At 35.0% G+C, this 16,048-nt stretch overlaps 1 protein-coding gene across 1 annotated transcript in view; it reads right to left on the reverse strand.

The window, feature by feature from the left end:
* LOC142343313 (mitofusin-1-like) overlaps window positions 1-16,048 on the reverse strand; it is a 122,229-nt gene that overhangs the window by 42,109 nt on the left and 64,072 nt on the right. Inside the window, exons 5-7 of the mRNA XM_075395141.1 lie at window positions 9,579-9,703; window positions 7,757-7,874; window positions 3,285-3,379 (exon numbers count right to left, since the gene is read on the reverse strand). Coding sequence (XP_075251256.1) covers window positions 3,285-3,379; window positions 7,757-7,874; window positions 9,579-9,703 — 338 coding nt within the window. The remainder of the gene's footprint in view (window positions 1-3,284; window positions 3,380-7,756; window positions 7,875-9,578; window positions 9,704-16,048) is intronic.

Here is a 16,048-nt window from a genome sequence, read left to right on the forward strand (position 1 = left end):
ACATTTGAAACTGAACATACATTGTGTTTTCATAACATATGGGTTGAAGGGCTGCGAAACCGTTCTCTTGCAGAAATTGGTAGAGTTTTTTATTTTTGCCCTTTATTTGTTGTTAATTTTTGTTGTCATATGCCAAATATTGTGTAATTAAAGGTCTCACTGGCCAACCATAGATAAACAAATGAATTTATTATTTGATATCGGTACATAGCTAATGGTTATTTTGACTTTCGAATTAAATTTCTAAAAAAAAGGGTAATAGTATTCTTCAGCTTATCACTTTTTGTTCTGGTTTGCGTTTTTTTCTTCGTATTTTACTATATTGTATCATTTTCGTAAATTAGCCTCATTGTTTAGAGCTCTTTTTAATGTTTTGTTGAATCAAATAATAATTTTTCCGTTGTTTAAACGTTTTAAATGATGTATTCAGGGCTTAGACTATTTGTTTCAGCAGAATTTTGTGAAGTTTAGTTACTTTTCAGTTTTTGTGGTTCTTTTTGTTGTCATTTTGTGATAGTCGTTTTACAAAAAGACGTTATAATGATCAAGGGAGACGCAAATGAAGATGTTATATTCTAGCGGTTAATATCTTATAAATTTAATGGCTTCAAAACTGTGTTCGTAAAGTTGTTTGTGACACTTGTTAGTTCAGCTTGTATTTAATGTTATTTTATAGTCTTATTATTTAGTCTCATTAATAACAGTCGCGATTAGTTTTCCAAGTAGTTGCAAGACAAACTGTCTACTCTTTTAGTCGAAAGCTTTTGTTGGCTATGAATTTTGAAAAAAATTGATAGCTTTTTGAGATCTGCCAATTTTATTTCTGTTAAATTGTAGCTAAGCATCTCTATATACAATTCACATAATTTGACTATTGAAATACAGTGTGTTCTTCATAAAGGTTTTACTTTCGTCAAATGGTCTTTCTTCTTGGAACAACCAGTTTCCAAAAAACCAATTTTCGTGATTTTTGTATATTTGCCCCTTTTTTGTAGGTTTTTGTTTTCTTTTCACAGTATCACAATAATAGGCTTCATTTGATTTACAATTGTTGTCACCTGCAAAAATGCAAACGAAGAGTTTTATTGTTTTTAGTGATCAGCTTAATATTTAATTGATTGGGGGGACATTGTTTTCGTGCATAATTTTTCGTGCAAATTTTTCGTTTTTGCCTGTATTTGTCGTTCTTTTTGTAGTCGTATGACATATCCTGGATGATGAAAGGCCTCAGTCGCTCTCTATTGAGGTTTAAAAGACTCAATGATTTCATTTGCTGCGTAATGTTTCTGATCAGTTCGAGTTTAATTCTTTTTTAAAAAAAGCAATGTTTTTTAATAAACTTTGCCCATTTTTTTCCATTTCTAGTCGACTTGTTGCCAAGTCGCATTGAGGAAAAGTCCCACATTTTGTTCCAAAAATGTACCGGTTAATCCTCTTAGTATAAATTTTATCTGATTCCATTTTGATTTGGTTATTGGTGGTTTTCAAAAAATGGACAAGGAGTTTTGGTCGTAATTAATATTTGTAACTATTTGATTTTTATTGCCGACTAGAACCCTAGTTTTTCATGACCAACCCACTGTTACTTTTTATTAAATCTTAATATTAACATGATGCTTCAATAAAGCCAATCGTTTAAACCATTCCAGTTCCTATGTTTAACCACCCACCTTCGCAAAAAACCACAAACCGACTAACGTCCGACAAATTTCTCTCGAACGATAAGCGGTACAATTTTATTCAGTGGGGGGCATTAAACTAAATAATTATATAGGGGTACAAAAAATTCCAAACAAGGAGGGGTTTCGAACCCGCCAACCCAGGATTAAGAGATGGAGGAGCAAAAACCATGATGTCAAGCGTGAAAAATTCATTATAGCGGTCAAGCAAAAGAGAGGCGCACGTTTACAATTATTTTGTTCATACTTCGTTCGAGTGCAATTAAATAGTTATTCGCGTTACTGAAATTACCATTATCGCATCATTTTTAATGGATGCGATGCTAACAAAATGAATAGGAGGTGTCAATTATAGACAGGCACCCAAAAAACTGCCGGAAAAAAGGCGTGAAAAATTTCTATGCCTGCGTTTCGGATTGAAGAAAATAAAAATTAAAAAATTAAAGAACGAAGAAAATGAAAAATGATTTTCAAACAAACATTCAAAACTACGCGCTATTTTTATTGGATTTGGGCTTTAGGCTTCTCCCGTTTCTTAATGAGAGGATTAAAGTACCAGTGCCAATTCGCCTAAGGGCTGTTAACTAAGACAACCGTTTTTCGACAATGACTCAATTCATGTTATGTTGCAGAGCAAGTTCTCTATCAGTGCACATTAAGAAAAATGAGCGAAGAATGAAGCTAGCTAGCCTAGAGACGCCAAAACCTAAGTTGAATTAAAAATTAAAAAGCTTCAATGATTTCGTCGTATAAACAGTACACAAAAAAGTACAAAAACTAAAAACAAATTAATCTAAAAATTAGAAACTTGAATTAATTTTAAAAAATGGCACATAAAAGTGCAAAAATTTAATACCTTTTCTTAACGAACTTGACAGTACTCAATAGCTCACGCAATAAGATACAAGAGTCCAAACAGTCTAACAAGGTTTTGAATAAAATTAGAACTGCCAGAAATTGACAACATAACCGGCTAGCATCGGGCGAATTGCTCTCAAAACGACCGGCGAGCGATTGGCAGTAGCCATCTTTTTTGTAAAAAAAACGAGCGCAATAAATAATTGCTGGCTAAAATGGAACAAAAGATGACGAGGCTATGAGCAATGGGACGCTATGGCTTTACCATTTCATTTTATTCCTTACAGTACAATTACAATGAGTGACTTGTTTTTTTTTGGGTGGGGAGCAAGAAAATAACCCAGGTTTTTGGATGGTGATAAAAATGTCATTCTGAGTCTAGTCTAACAACCTTGCATGTTACAAAAATTGTTTTGCCCACTACGATTGGGTGAAAAGAATAGATCCAAACACCCTGAGGCCACAAATAGCTCGTTCAGCTGTTGCCTTCGTAGCTATTAATAAAGTAGTATCATACTTATTATCCGCTAAGAGAACACAGTAACAGTCGATAGTTCAAACGGATATAAAATTCCAACAAAGGCTTTCTGAAATTTTGTCTCTTCTAAGAAGTTATTGATGTTTCAAATTCGTGCAAATGTTTCAGGTTCGATTTTCGAAAATTTCACTAATTGTTATAACTCATTTTCAAGCGCATCATTTAACGGACAAATGTTAAAATTAAAACGAGAGAATCTCAATACTCACTCTGTAATTGAGCTCTTCCTTGGCTGATATGAAGAAGACTCTCTTCTCAGCCTCCAAGGCGTCGTCCATCACTTTCAGCTCATCCACCAGAAACTCTAAAAAGCTATTTATGTTGTATCACAACCAAATTGGCTTCAATTACTCAAATAAAAAAAACACGTTACTGTATTTTTCAGAAATAATGACATTGATAACGGGATATCAAATCCCAATAAGTAAAATATTGTTTCAATATACAATGAATGTTGCGTAATGAATGAAATAGCACCTGATCAATGTTTTGTCACTCTTTTCTGATAAAACTAAAAAAAAGAACACTTTATTAACCATAACAGTCATAACAAGTAACAGAGGGTTTAACAATTGTTATAATACTGCCTGGAGTGTGGTTATTTATTTTAGTACATAAGTGTAATTAAATTAAATTTAATTAATTCTTAGCTCGACCAGTTAGTGTTGATTCTTGAGTCATGGTTTAGTAAACTTTTTTAAATCTGATAGATTTCCAACTAACCGACCCATAAGTTGTATATTGTTTATTATCAAAAAAAGATTTAATATAAAACTTTTTCAATTCTTTTGGGAAAGTTTTTTTCTTTTCCAAACCCCTTAATTCTTTAGGAAGTGAATTCCATTCCTTTGATGCAATTTTTATAATTGAACGTTCTAATTTCTGGGTGTGACATATAGAGTCAAAAAATATGTCACAGCTTCTAAGGTTTTGTCTGATGCACCAAGTAGGCAAGGTTGTGACATCTAAAGGATTAAACGCGGGTAAAAGACAGTTTCTCAGTTTCCACACATAAGTGGTTCTTTTCAATTTGATTAAATATTCAACAGGGAGAATAGAATGCTTTATCTTGAGATCTTTTGTTGAGTCCATTCTATTTCTAGAGAAACAAGCACGAATGGCCCAATTTAGTTGCCTTTCAAGCGATATAAGCAAATTTTTGTCTATTGATTGAATTAACAGTAATGAATAGTGTAGATGGCTGATAACAAATGCGTTCAGAACCGTTTTCATTAGAAACGTTGGTATCCGATTACGGAGTGTATAAATTGTTTTAATTCCACCCGCCATTTTCTTTAAAAGATGCTTCACTTCGTCTTGGAAACTGAGATTTTTGTCAATATGTACCCCAAGATACTTGACGCTTTTGGACTCTGTAATAATTTCGTTCCCGATTTTTATTGATTCAGATTCGCTGAAATTTCTGTTGCGGCTGAATAGTATGAATTCAGTTTTTGATGGATCCAATTATAGTTTTAGACTTGTGAAAAACTTGGTCAGCAAAATTACATTTTTTTCTATAATTGTTTTGCACTCTCGTTGTATAGGAACGGAAGCAAGGAGTAATGTATCATCTGCATACTGCACCACCTCGCAGTTTTTATCAATTTGATCTCGCAGATCGTTAATATAAATATTAAACAATAGAGGACCAAGCACTGTCCCCTGAGGCACACCACGTTTTAGAGTAATCCCATCTGAATTTACGTTATTAATCAGAACTCTTTGTTTTCTCTCCGAGATGAAACTTTCTATTAGTTTTATGGTTTTAGAGTCAACACCTAATCTTCCTAGCTTTTTTAAAAGGATAAAATGGTTTATTGAGTCAAATGCTTTTGAAAGGTCTTGAAAGGCAGCAGCTACAATTTTGTTTTGATCTGTTTTATGTCTTATAATTTCAGTAGTGTAAACGAGAGCGTCAGTTGTAGAATGTTTCTTCCTAAATCCGTTTTGAGAGCGACTTAGTAGTTTGTTTTTTTTCTAAGTACTCTGTCAGTTGCTCTTTGATTAAGATTTCAATAACTTTTGAAATGCAGGGTGTTATTGATATAGGTCTGTAATTTTCTGGTTCCTCGGGGTCGTTCTTTTTAAAAATTGGTGTTACATCAGCGGTTTTTAGAGTTTCAGGGAAGGTAGAGTTGTTTATGCATTCATTTATAATGAAACATAGACGTTTATTGACTACAGAAACTGCATCTTTTAAGGCCCAGGGGGGTAACGCTGAGGGTCCCTGTGGTTTGTTTCTATTGAGCTTCTTAATGCACTGTAAGCATTCAAATTCTGTAATACATCTAATCGAAAAAGTTTTGGCTGATCTACCCACAAAGTCTTTGATATTTTCGCAAGTTTCATCTTGTAATATGAACTTTCCTAGCTGTGAAAACCTGTAATTAAGAAAGTTTGCATTTTTTTGGGCTCGGTGACATAATCATTGAAGACATTTTTAAAACTGTAGATATGGCTTCTTGTTCTAGTTGAGTTTCTTATTTCATTCATAAGGTTCCAACATTTTCTGCTATTATTAGATGACATTACTAATGACTGATAGAATTTATTGAAATCACTGTTAGATGAGCAGAACAATTTCTGTTTCAATTCGGAGAAGGTTTTAAAATTTTTCGATTTTAAACTAGAGTCACACTCTTTTTGTAATTCTTTGTTTTTCTCTTTCAACCAAGTTTGTGAACGAGCAAAGCATGATTTGTCGTTTCTGATGATCACATTTTTTAGTGGCGCGTGTTTTTGCAGTACTCTAGTGAAAATTTTGGTGATACATTTAAGCATTTCATTTGCATTATTTTGTTGGTATATGACAGACCAGTTTGCTTTTTTCAAATCATCAAGGAATTTTTCTATATTTATATGTATTTCGGTCATTGATTTTTTTCTTCTCTACCAGTTTTAATGGGTTTGTTTCTTCTTTCAGTATAGTATACAGGGCAAAATGATCAGATAGAATTGGAGTGTCGCACACAATGGTTTTTTTTGACGTAAATATCGGAAATAAAGTAATCGATTAACGTTGCAGTCTTGCCCGCCTTGCAAATACGAGTTGCCTCAGTTTTCTTTTGTATTTCTAGATGGTATGGTAATAAAATTGAGTCTAACTTCTCCTTTTCCCTTGAGTTCAGATAATAAATGTTGTAATCACCCATGAGTATTATATTATGACCTTTGACTATTGCATTATCAATGTTTGTAGCCAATTGTTCCAGAAAGATGTCCGTTTTGTTTTTGTTGGGAGAATAAGTGACATTAAGTAAGATTGTGTTTTGAGTTTTCCGGTTGTTTACTTTTATTTCTGCCCATCTACTTTCAAAGTCAACTGAGAACTTATTTAGGTCCTTTCTCAATTTTGGGGAAAAGATTTTTTGGTATAAGCAGCATTACACCTCCGCCCTTTTTCGAAATGCCCTCTTTCGCTCGGTCAAATCTAAAACACACATACTGGTCTTTCTTAGGGTTATAAAAGTCATCATGATCGTTGCTAGTGAGCCATGTCTCTGTAAAACAAAAAAAATAGTGTTCTCTGGCAGTTCTCCAACAATTTCATTTAATGCCCGTCTTTTATTTACAATGCTTCGATAGTTAACCTGGAAAATTTTAAGGTTTTTTTTGTCCGCATTGCATTTTGTTTTAGCCTCTGCAAACGACACAATTGGGCCGGGGTTCAACTCTGTGTCGCCACAGCTGATCAGTAAGATTAGGATGAAGAATGCGTACAGTATGTTGCAGTTTATTACTAAAAGAGTAAGCACTTCTATTGGAAATCTTTTTTTTCAATGCCAATACATTTTTTAAGCTTAGCGTTTTTGAATTATACCCGTGTTCCTCTGTTCTTATTGCTGCCGCGGGAAATCTTGAGGACAACAATAAGAAACAAAGGAAAATAAAAATTTTTGGTCGAGCTAAGACAAAGAAAGAAAGCATTTAAAAATACAATATTGAGCGGTTACCTACATCAGAAACCGATCAGATACTTTACACTAAAAGCCATAACTGCTGTTAGAACCATTGAATTTATAAGCATAAGAGTTAGCGCGATAAGGCAACTGATTATTGTAAGGATTATTATGAGAGTAATTTACTGCTCTTTGGAAAGGTTGGTACCTGTTTTGTCTGGTAAATTGAGCTCTTACTAATTCATCTAGCCTAAAACCCTCTTCTGCGAAATCAGCTGTCCGATATTTAAGGCATCTCTGAGTCTATTAAACCCGCAATTAGTTCTCCGAGAAAATTTTATGCAAGTAATTGCCAATTTGGTTTTCCTTGACAAAAGTTGTTAACATGCATCGAGGATAGCGACAAGCAAGAGTAAGTTAGAGTTCATTGATTAACTGCATCAAAGAACTCTAACTTACTCTTGCTTGACATTGTCCTCGACGCATGTTAACAAGTTTTGTCACGGAAAACCAAATTTTCAAAACTGGGCTCAGATTTTTGCCACTCGATTCCAGAATTTATTGAAATTTGCACTTTTGAACATTGACCACGTAATGCAGTTACAGTTCAGTCTAGCCATTCATATATTCATAGCGAATAATAAATTATACCCGCTACGTTAGGTCACAATACAGTCTTCTCGTCAAACCCCTTCGACCCAACAGCTATGAAACACGATATTTATATTCAGTTTGGAGTTGGTGGTTATGGTGTGATCGACGCTTGGTTGGTAACTAACCGACACTCCTCTCGACGTGTTGCTGTTTGACACTGTGAGGGTCTACGTCACTACAGTCTGCCAGATCCCACTTATTCTGTAGGATGAACATGTTCGGCTTACTCAGGTGCTCTCCAACCTACATACAAACATACAGTCAAAGATGACTGAATATGAATATGTGTAACAGAAAAAATAGGATAAGAACAACCCTGGCAAAATATGATTTATTCACATACCCTATTGATTGCCTGACAAACTTTTCATGCACTAGTTTTACGAACGAATGAGGTGTCCATTAATAAATTAGTAAACTATAAGAACATGAAGCACTAAAATCGGATGAATTGCTGTCAAACAACAAATGAAGGGCTGGCTTTAGCCACGGGTGTGTGGGACTTAATCTGAATCGATAACAACCGAACAGAATATTGCAACAGACTAAGTTCCATTAATCTTAGTCATTTTTTACGCACTAGAGAAAATCTCAATATTCTTCAGCTAACTGACAAACCACCGTCTGTATTTGTATATATAAAACATAAACCGACTAACGTCGGACAAATTGCTCTCGAACGACAGGCTGGGTAATTTAACTTAGAGGGGGCACTGCTTAGAAGTTTTTTATGGTTGTAAAAGTCCTGAACCCGCAACATCCAGAATAACAATCTGACATTTTAACCACTAAGCTACAACGTCTCCGCTTATCTTCCGCTCACAATTGCTTTTAAATTAGCAAACTTTATTTCGAAGATCACTCGAAAACGAAGAAGTCAGTGTGAAAAAGTCACGCGGGAAGTCAAAGAAAGTTCTAAAACAAAATAACATAGCCGGCAGATTGCCGGAATAGCTGCGAAAGAATAGACCTGCGTGCCATATAATAGAGATAGAAACAGATAGATCTAAATTGAAAAAAAAATCGACGCCGCTCAAAAAACTAGGCAAAAAAACATTCAGCGATAAATCAATAAAGGTTTTAAAAATTCATTCCACAGAAGCCTCTTATTAGGGACCTTTACTGCACATATGAGTTCCTTTGACCTTAAGCAAATTCAAATTAAACCTAAGTTTTAAAGTGCAAAAGTCATTTTATTGAGTGAGGTAAGTCACGTCTGATCAAAATCTAATCACGCAAATAACCTAAGAACTTTTGCTAAAGCGAGTGAGAAATGACGTCACGCGCGCAAATGCCGTTAGTGAGAGGAAGAAGTCATTCAGAAAATTTGACTTTTTCAGCTTTGCTGTGTGAACAAATGTAAAACGAAAAAAGAGCGTCAGACGACGAAACAAAAAAACATAGCAGGACAAGTCCTGACGTACAATTCAAAGAATTTTCATTGACTAAACAGAACACTAGACCTAGAACGGACTATGAATGGATTGGGGAACCCATTTAGAAAAAAATCCGATCCAAAAAATCGAAAAAACAGTAAAAATCAAAGCGAAATTGCCGCATGTGAACAAAAAATCACTAGCGAGAAAGCGAATTTTTGTTCAAACACTGTTTTATCACTCTACTTTAAATTTAGAGCGAAAAAATTTCACGCCGCAAAGCCACTCGCTTTTTCGCTCCACTTCCTGTTTCGGCGTGACCAAAATCACCACTCCAATTTGACTTCAAAAATCATGAAAATGTGTGAACAGATCTTAAAAAAAAGACAGCGCCCCAATACAATTCAAATTCTTTGAATTGTAAAAAACCAAGAGCACCGCAATATAGCTACGCTCAGCTTACAGCTTCGCAGCTATAATAAATGTTCAAACAAAAAATTTGGCATAAAAAAGAGACGCACGATTAAAATAATTGCCTCAGACTTCGTTCGAGAGCAATTAATAAATGAACCTTGTGGAAGAACTGTTTCTCTGTCTCCATGATGGTGGACTCAGCATTGGCCACAAATATGAACACATCTGCATCCAGACAGTACTGGTCAATCCACAGATCTGTCTTTATGTCCACCGAGATACCTACACAACATACATCAATCACATCACGCACTCGATTTATATTAAAGCAACCAATATCAATCAACTCAACTCCTCTTTATCCATTTTCTGTTTTTTCTCTTAAAAAGCTCTGATCGATCAAACAGGTTAAATTTTATTGCTACTTCCCTAGCTTTTTCTTGTTCCAACTCTTAAATATATCAATTACAAAGGCTGATAACGCACATATCTAACCATTGGTCACAAATAACGACAACTTCGATGTGACTAATAGAACCTTCAATGCTCTATCATGACGCTGTTGCTCTACATCTTGCTTTGGATCTTGTTGCACTTCATCCTATCACATACATACACTCTAAAACTCTCTCGTGTGAAATCACACGATTTTTTCTCGTGTGATGAAAAATCACACGATTTTTCGTGTGAAAAATGCGTCTCGTGTGATTTCACACGAGAAAATTTTCCTCGTGTGATGAAAAATTGCACGATTTTTCGTGTGAATGAATGTATGAGGAAATGAAGCAATTTTTATAGAAAATTCAGATTTTTTCCTCGTCCTTATTTCCTTTAGAACAGACTGCTGATCTATCCGTGATAATTTCATGCTACATTGGGCTCTTTTTAGTGATTAAAGCCAAAGATAATACTTTAAATTGAAAAAGTTGGGTGTAAAGTGCATTTTTTTGTCATTTAAAAAGAGAATCTGGTTATTTCAATGTACTATACGTGAAGTCAATGGTGATTTCAATGGACTAAACACCCAACAAAAACAGCCCAATAAAAAGATTTTAAAAATTCAATGGATAATGTGTTCAACGTAGATGTAGCGCACTCAAGAGTTATAGTTTCAAAAAGCTTCTTGAATAATGCAACCTTACAACGGCTAACAACGGCTAACTTTTTATCTGTGATTCATAACAAGCTGCCATTCTTGATTTGGTCTTCTTTTAACCCTTTTTCAAGGAATAGTTGTAGAGAAAACACAATGAAACGCAAAAAGTGGGGTAAAGTGGGCCACCTAAAAGATCCTCTCACAAAAACTGTTTTTATCCTTATGTATTGACTGTAGTTTGTCAGTCAAGCTGAATATTAGCAGTTAATGGCCTTTGAGCGTCATATTTATGAATAACTCTGACCGGAGCCACGACCTGACGTTTTTATTTGATAAAGAGGAATCACCTCTTTCTGATTTGACAATAGTATTTATTTTTGAGTTTCATAACCGGAAAAGCAAAAAAAGTCCTTTTAGCGTTTTGACTTGCTTCTTCTAAGTGAATTTACACAATTGTATGGATAAAATAAATAAAATCTTTTTTTGACAAATTTTTGACAGAATTTTTACGGAGAACCTGCTACGACATAATAAACTACAAACCAGACTGAAAAGTCGAAATAGCCACATCAGCAAATGTTGCTGTAAGATGACTTACAACGGCCGACTCTTTAGCTGTGATTCATAACGAGCTGCCATTCTTGATTTGGTCATCTTTTAACCCTTTTTCAAGGCATAGTTGTAGAGAAAACACAATGAATCGCAAAAAGTGGGGTAAAGTGGGCCACCTAAAAGATCCTGTCACAAAAACTGTTTTTATCCTTATGTGTTGACTGTAGTTTGTCAGTCAAGCTGAATATTAGCCTTTAATGGCCTTTGAGCCTTATATTTATGAATAACTCTGACCAGAGCCACGAACTGACGTTTTTATTTGATAAAGAGGAATCACTTCTTTCTGTTTTGGCAATAGTTTTTTTTTTGAGTTTCATAACCGGAAAAGCAAGGAATAAGTTCTTCTGGCGTTTTGACTTGCTTCTTCTAAGTGAATTCACACCAATGTACGGATAAATTGAATAAAATTTTTTTTGACAAGTTTTTGACAGAATTTTTACGAAGAACCTGCTAAAACATATTGAACTACAACCCAGACTGAAAAGCCGAAATAGCCACATCAGCAAATGTTGCTCTAAGATGACTTACAACGGCTAAATCTTTAGCTGTGCTTCATAACGAGCTGCCATTCTTGATTTGGTCATCTTATAACCCTTTTTCAAGGAATAGTTTTAGAGAAAACACAATGAATCGCAAAAAGTGGGGTAAAGTGTGCCACCTAAAACATCCTCTCACAAAAACTGTTTTTATCCTTATGTGTTGACTGTAGTTTGTCAGTCAAGCTGAATGTGAGGAGTTATTGGCCTTTGAGCCTTATATTTATGAATAACTCTGACCGGAGCCACGACCTGACGTTTTTATTTGGTAAAGAGGAATCACTTCTTTCTGATTCAACAATAGTTTTTATTTTTGAGTTTCATAACCGGAAAAGCAAGGAAAAAGTTCTTCTGGCGTTTTGACTTGCTTCTCCTAAGTGAATTCACACAAATGTACGGATAAACGGAATAAAATCTTTTTTTTGACAAGTTTTTGACAGAATTTTTACGGAGAACCTGCAAAAACATATTGAACTACAACACAGACTGAAAAGCCGAAGTAGCCACATCAACAAATGTTGCTCTAAGATGACTTACAACGGCCGACTCTTTAGCTGTGATTCATAACGAGCTGCCATTCTTGATTTGGTCATCTTTTAACCCTTTTTCAAGGCATAGTTGTAGAGAAAACACAATGAATCGCAAAAAGTGGGGTAAAGTGGGCCACCTAAAAGATCCTCTCACAAAAACTGTTTTTATCCTTATGTGTTGACTGTAATTTGTCAGTCAAGTTGATTTTTAGCAGTTAGTGGCCTTTGAGCCTTATATTTATGAATAACTCTAACAGGAGCCACGACCTGAAGTTTTTATTTGATAAAGAGGAATCACTTCTTTCTGTTTTGACAATAGTATTTATTTTTGAGTTTCATAACCGGAAAAGCAAGGAAAAAGTTTTTCCAGCGTTTTGACTTGCTTCATCTAAGTGAATTTACACAATTGTACGGATAAATTAAATAAAATCTTTTTTTGACAAATTTTTGACAGAATTTTTACGGAGAACCTGCTACGACATAATAAACTACAAACCAGACTGAAAAGCCGAAATAGCCACATCAGCAAATGTTGCTGTAAGATGACTTACAACGGCCGACTCTTTAGCTGTGATTCATAACGAGCTGCCATTCTTGATTTGGTCATCTTTTAACCCTTTTTCAAGGCATAGTTGTAGAGAAAACACAATGAATCGCAAAAAGTGGGGTAAAGTGGGCCACCTAAAAGATCCTCTCACAAAAACTGTTTTTATCCTTATGTGTTGACTGTAGTTTGTCAGTCAAGCTGAATATTAGCCTTTAATGGCCTTTGAGCCTTATATTTATGAATAACTCTGACCAGAGCCACGACCTGACGTTTTTATTTGATAAAGAGGAATCACTTCTTTCTGTTTTGGCAATAGTTTTTTTTTGAGTTTCATAACCGGAAAAGCAAGGAATAAGTTCTTCTGGCGTTTTGTATTGCTTCTTCTAAGTGAATTCACACCAATGTACGGATAAATTGAATAAAATTTTTTTTGACAAGTTTTTGACAGAATTTTTACGAAGAACCTGCTAAAACATATTGAACTACAACCCAGACTGAAAAGCCGAAATAGCCACATCAGCAAATGTTGCTCTAAGATGACTTACAACGGCTAAATCTTTAGCTGTGCTTCATAACGAGCTGCCATTCTTGATTTGGTCATCTTATAACCCTTTTTCAAGGAATAGTTGTAGAGAAAACACAATGAATCGCAAAAAGTGGGGTAAAGTGTGCCACCTAAAACATCCTCTCACAAAAACTGTTTTTATCCTTATGTGTTGACTGTAGTTTGTCAGTCAAGCTGAATATGAGGAGTTATTGGCCTTTGAGCCTTATATTTATGAATAACTCTGACCGGAGCCACGACCTGACGTTTTTATTTGGTAAAGAGGAATCACTTCTTTCTGATTCAACAATAGTTTTTATTTTTGAGTTTCATAACCGGAAAAGCAAGGAAAAAGTTCTTCTGGCGTTTTGACTTGCTTCTCCTAAGTGAATTCACACAAATGTACGGTTAAACGGAATAAAATCTTTTTTTTGACAAGTTTTTGACAGAATTTTTACGGAGAACCTGCTAAAACATATTGAACTACAACACAGACTGAAAAGCCGAAGTAGCCACATCAACAAATGTTGCTCTAAGATGACTTACAACGGCCGAATCTTTAGCTGTGATTCATAACGAGCTGCCATTCTTGATTTGGTCATCTTTTAACCCTTTTTCAAGGCATAGTTGTAGAGAAAACACAATGAATCGCAAAAAGTGGGGTAAAGTGGGCCACCTAAAAGATCCTCTCACAAAAACTGTTTTTATCCTTATGTGTTGACTGTAGTTTGTCAGTCAAGCTGAATATTAGCCTTTAATGGCCTTTGAGCCTTATATTTATGAATAACTCTGACCAGAGCCACGACCTGACGTTTTTATTTGATAAAGAGGAATCACTTCTTTCTGTTTTGGCAATAGTTTTTTTTTGAGTTTCATAACCGGAAAAGCAAGGAATAAGTTCTTCTGGCGTTTTGTATTGCTTCTTCTAAGTGAATTCACACCAATGTACGGATAAATTGAATAAAATTTTTTTTGACAAGTTTTTGACAGAATTTTTACGAAGAACCTGCTAAAACATATTGAACTACAACCCAGACTGAAAAGCCGAAATAGCCACATCAGCAAATGTTGCTCTAAGATGACTTACAACGGCTAAATCTTTAGCTGTGCTTCATAACGAGCTGCCATTCTTGATTTGGTCATCTTATAACCCTTTTTCAAGGAATAGTTGTAGAGAAAACACAATGAATCGCAAAAAGTGGGGTAAAGTGTGCCACCTAAAACATCCTCTCACAAAAACTGTTTTTATCCTTATGTGTTGACTGTAGTTTGTCAGTCAAGCTGAATATGAGGAGTTATTGGCCTTTGAGCCTTATATTTATGAATAACTCTGACCGGAGCCACGACCTGACGTTTTTATTTGGTAAAGAGGAATCACTTCTTTCTGATTCAACAATAGTTTTTATTTTTGAGTTTCATAACCGGAAAAGCAAGGAAAAAGTTCTTCTGGCGTTTTGACTTGCTTCTCCTAAGTGAATTCACACAAATGTACGGTTAAACGGAATAAAATCTTTTTTTTGACAAGTTTTTGACAGAATTTTTACGGAGAACCTGCTAAAACATATTGAACTACAACACAGACTGAAAAGCCGAAGTAGCCACATCAACAAATGTTGCTCTAAGATGACTTACAACGGCCGACTCTTTAGCTGTGATTCATAACGAGCTGCCATTCTTGATTTGGTCATCTTTTAACCCTTTTTCAAGGCATAGTTGTAGAGAAAACACAATGAATCGCAAAAAGTGGGGTAAAGTGGGCCACCTAAATGATCCTCTCACAAAAACTGTTTTTATCCTTATGTGTTGACTGTAATTTGTCAGTCAAGTTGATTTTCAGCAGTTAGTGGCCTTTGAGCCTTATATTTATGAATAACTCTAACCGGAGCCACGACCTGAAGTTTTTATTTGATAAAGAGGAATCACTTCTTTCTGTTTTGACAATAGTATTTATTTTTGAGTTTCATAACCGGAAAAGCAAGGAAAAAGTTTTTCCAGCGTTTTGACTTGCTTCATCTAAGTGAATTTACACAATTGTACGGATAAATTAAATAAAATCTTTTTTTGACAAATTTTTGACAGAATTTTTACGGAGAACCTGCTGAAACATATTGAACTACAACCCAGACTGAAAAGACGAAATAGCCACATCAACAAATGTTGCTCCAAGATGACTTACAACGGCTAACTTTTTAGCTGTGATTCATAACGAGCTGCGATTCTTGATTTGGTCATCTTTTAACCCTTTTTCAAGGCATAGTTGTAGAGAAAACACAATGAATCGCAAAAAGTGGGGTAAAGTGGGCCACCTAAAAGATCCTCTCACAAAAACTGTTTTTATCCTTAAGTGTTGACTGTAATTCGTCAGTTAAGTTGATTTTCAGCAGTTAGTGGCCTTTGAGCCTTATATTTATGAATAACTCTAACCGGAGTCACGACCTGAAGTTTTTATTTGATAAAGAGGAATCACTTCTTTCTGTTTTGACAATAGTATTTATTTTTGAGTTTCATAACCGGAAAAGCAAGGAAAAAGTTCTTCTAGCGTTTTGACTTGCTTCTCCTAAGTGAATTCACACAAAAGTACGGATAAATTGATTAAAATCTTTTTTGACAAGTTTTTGACAGAATTTTTACGGAGAACCTGCTAAAACATATTGAACTACAACACAGACTGAAAAGCCGAAGTAGCCACATCAACAAATGTTGCTCTAAGATGACTTACAACGGCTAACTTTTTAGCTGTGATTCATAACGAGCTGCCATTC

Source organism: Convolutriloba macropyga, chromosome 7, assembly GCF_964194025.1.
Source record: "Convolutriloba macropyga chromosome 7, txConMacr16.3, whole genome shotgun sequence".
In the NCBI taxonomy this organism is placed as follows: domain Eukaryota; kingdom Metazoa; phylum Xenacoelomorpha; order Acoela; family Convolutidae; genus Convolutriloba; species Convolutriloba macropyga.